Raw genomic sequence first — 3,434 nt, forward strand, 5'->3', positions numbered from 1 at the left:
ATGGTGATCTATTGATTAGGTAACACACCAGAGATTTATAGTAGTTCACCCCTATGTCGCAATGGTAATGGGGCTATGTTTACTCTTACTTTTATTAATTAGATCTAACACACCAAATCTATGTTCTCAAAAGTGTGTGGACAATAATACAACAAAAGTGTAATGAGATTTTAGTCATCATTTTTTGGTTGTAGTATAATATGCCATTAGAGCAATAGAGAAGTAATATAGAGCTACTATACCCAAGTCTTCTTAAAAGGTGTTGTAAATTGTAAAATTTTTGTTACTTTTAATGAATCTCTAATTTCACCTAGTGACTTCTTTGAGAATTGGTGAAATCTAAATTAACTCTTGTTGGCATTAAACTCGTGTCTATTTTATTTATTACGGTTTTATTTAATTAAATTAATTTATCGTAGTTTTTTTTTTAATTTTACGATCTTCTTAGATTAGTTTACAAAAAACTGTGCCAAGAGTGTTATATTGTATGTGTGAGAAAAGGGTGTGTGTGAGAGAAAGGAGTGAATTGTGAAAAGAAAAATGAATGTGAGTTTGTAGTGTTATTGTGAGAGTATTGAGATTTAGATGGAGAGATTAAAATAGTGAGTATATAATTCTAAGTTATATGTAAAATATATATGTTTGGTAATTTTATCAAACGGAATTAAATTTCTCTGCTTAATATATTTTTTATTTTGATACCTTTAAGTATATTATTTTTCCCAACAATTATAATATTGTGATGTAGAAACCAATGCTTATATTAGGTTATCCTGAACTATAAATATATGTACATTATAGATCGATACGCATGAATTAATTAACTAGGGAGAGAGAGGTGTATGTTGTTGTCTTAATTGTATTGTACAAAAATCTTATTGTCCGTACTTTTTTTTATTTAAGCTTTTTTAGTATACATATATACACCTAGACTCTTGATATTGTAGTCAAAATATAATACATTATATACATAATTATATATATAGTTATAACGCACGGAGATTGGATAGGAAATATAGGCGAATATTTATAACTTGTATATATATCCGTATATATATATTGTCATTACAAACCCTAATCAGAAATAGTTCGTATCTTATAAGAATATCCCAAGTTCTATCCTCTCTTTAAACCTAGTTTAACTCGTCCTGATCAATTTTCATAAGTACTATATATTACCTACACAACGATGGCTACAAATTCCATGAAACGATCCCATAAATTTAATTTACCAAAATGGCCATAGCAGTACTCAGTGCCTTAGACAACGCTCGTACACAATGGTACCACGTCACAGCCATAGTCATCGCCGGAATGGGCTTCTTCACCGACGCATACGACCTCTTCTGCATCACAGCCGTCTCCAAACTCTTGGGCCGTCTTTACTATTTCAATCCCGATTCCGAAAAGCCCGGTAAGCTTCCTACTAATGTTAACAACGCCGTCACCGGTGTAGCTCTCATCGGAACCCTATCCGGTCAGCTCGTCTTCGGTTGGCTCGGTGACAAACTAGGCCGGAAGAAAGTTTACGGAATTACCCTCATCATGATGGTAATCTGTGCCATTTGTTCCGGTATCTCTTTCGGTCACAGTCCCGAAGGAGTGATCGGAAGCCTATGCTTTTTCCGATTTTGGTTAGGGTTTGGTATTGGCGGAGATTACCCGCTCTCCGCCACCATCATGTCAGAATACGCCAACAAGAAAACCCGAGGCGCTTTCATAGCCGCGGTTTTCGCCATGCAAGGCGTCGGGATAATCTTTGCCGGGCTAGTTTCCATGATAGTTTCGAAAATATTCCTTGTCTACAATGATGCTCCGCCCTACAACGGTGGCGAATTCGATCGCGTGTTTTCCACGCAACCCAACGCCGATTACATGTGGCGAATAGTATTGATGTTGGGAGCTCTTCCTGCTCTTCTAACATACTATTGGCGAATGAAGATGCCGGAAACAGCTCGTTACACGGCGTTGATCGTCGGAAACGGGAAGCAAGCCGCCATGGATATGGAACAAGTTTTGGATATCGAAATAGAAGCTGATCAAGCTCAATTGGCTCAACTCAAGGCTGCTAATAACTACAAATTATTCTCTATAGAGTTTTGGAATCGACATGGATTGAATTTGATAGGAACAAGTACAACTTGGTTCTTACTAGACATAGCTTTTTACAGCCAAAACTTAACCCAAAAAGACATTTTCCCAGCTATGGGTTTAGTCAACAAAGACGTTGACGTCAACGCCCTTAGAGAGGTGTTCGAAACATCACGTGCCATGTTCGTGATCGCCTTGGTTGGAACCTTTCCAGGTTACTGGTTCACAGTCTTCTTAATCGAAAAGCTTGGTCGTTTCATCATACAATTGGTTGGTTTCTTCATGATGTCGGTTTTCATGTTGATTATAGGAATCAAATACGAATATTTGAAAAACGACAACAAATGGTTGTTTGCCGTTTTATACGGTTTGACCTTTTTCTTCGCTAATTTCGGTCCCAACAGCACGACTTTCGTGCTGCCGGCTGAGCTTTTCCCGACACGGCTTAGATCCACGTGTCACGCGATAAGCGCAGCGTCGGGAAAAGCTGGGGCTATGGTGGGAGCTTTTGGGATTCAGAGCTATACTTTGAAGGGTTCGACGAGTACAATCAAGAGGGCGATGATGATATTGGCTGCGACGAATATGTTGGGATTTTTGTTCACTTTTTTAGTGACTGAAACTAAAGGAAGATCGTTGGAAGAGATTTCGGGTGAGGATGGGAGTGAGAATGGAACTGAGAATTATCATCATAAGACCACTTTCAATGCTGGAAGATTGTCTATTTCGTCCAGATCGGGAAGTACTGGTACTAGAACGAATTAATAATAACGACGCCGTTTTACAGTGATTAAAGTTAATTAAATTCCTAAAGTACCATCTTTATTGAGATATATATATACACACAGTTTACAAATGTATTAGAATAAAATAAGAGTATTTTATATATTTTTTATATACGTACAAGTAAGTCGATTGCTACGATGCCCTTCTTCTATGTGTGAGAGTTTATTATTAAGTAATGTCCAACAAATAAATATAAGTTCTAATTAATATATTATAAGTAATTGAGAAGTAATAGGGAATGGATTTTGTCTCTTTGTTATAAGAGAAGCACAATCATTTTGATGTTCTAAATGTTTTGTTTGATGTATTCTAGACTCAATTTATTCATTTACTATTTTGGCATTCAACGGTTAGATCAATTTTGTAACACTCTACTTAATTATAAACCACAATTAGTAACCGGTTTAGACCAGTAAAAAGATGAGAAATGTTATCTATATCTATATAAAAGTGTTAGTTTTTAAATACACTTTATTATTAAAAAAAAATATAAATTTAAATAATTTTTAAAAATTATTCTTAATATTCTTTTTTTAATTTTTTTTTCTCAAAATGAA

At 35.4% G+C, this 3,434-nt stretch overlaps 1 protein-coding gene across 1 annotated transcript; it reads left to right on the forward strand.

The window, feature by feature from the left end:
* Positions 1 to 1,057: 1,057 nt before the first annotated feature.
* LOC115717500 (low affinity inorganic phosphate transporter 4-like) lies at positions 1,058 to 2,962 on the forward strand. The gene has a single exon (XM_030646486.2). The coding sequence runs from the start codon at positions 1,237 to 1,239 to the stop codon at positions 2,854 to 2,856; it is 1,620 nt and encodes a 539-aa protein (XP_030502346.2). The 5' UTR covers positions 1,058 to 1,236; the 3' UTR covers positions 2,857 to 2,962.
* The last annotated feature ends 472 nt before the right edge of the window (positions 2,963 to 3,434 follow it).

This window comes from Cannabis sativa, chromosome 5, assembly GCF_029168945.1.
Source record: "Cannabis sativa cultivar Pink pepper isolate KNU-18-1 chromosome 5, ASM2916894v1, whole genome shotgun sequence".
Taxonomy (NCBI): Eukaryota; Viridiplantae; Streptophyta; class Magnoliopsida; order Rosales; family Cannabaceae; genus Cannabis; species Cannabis sativa.

What these genes read in the sequence shown, in the direction of transcription:
- LOC115717500 (XM_030646486.2), top strand. Translation starts at nt 1,237, where the DNA reads ATGGCCATAGCAGTACTCAGTGCCTTAGACAACGCTCGTACACAATGG.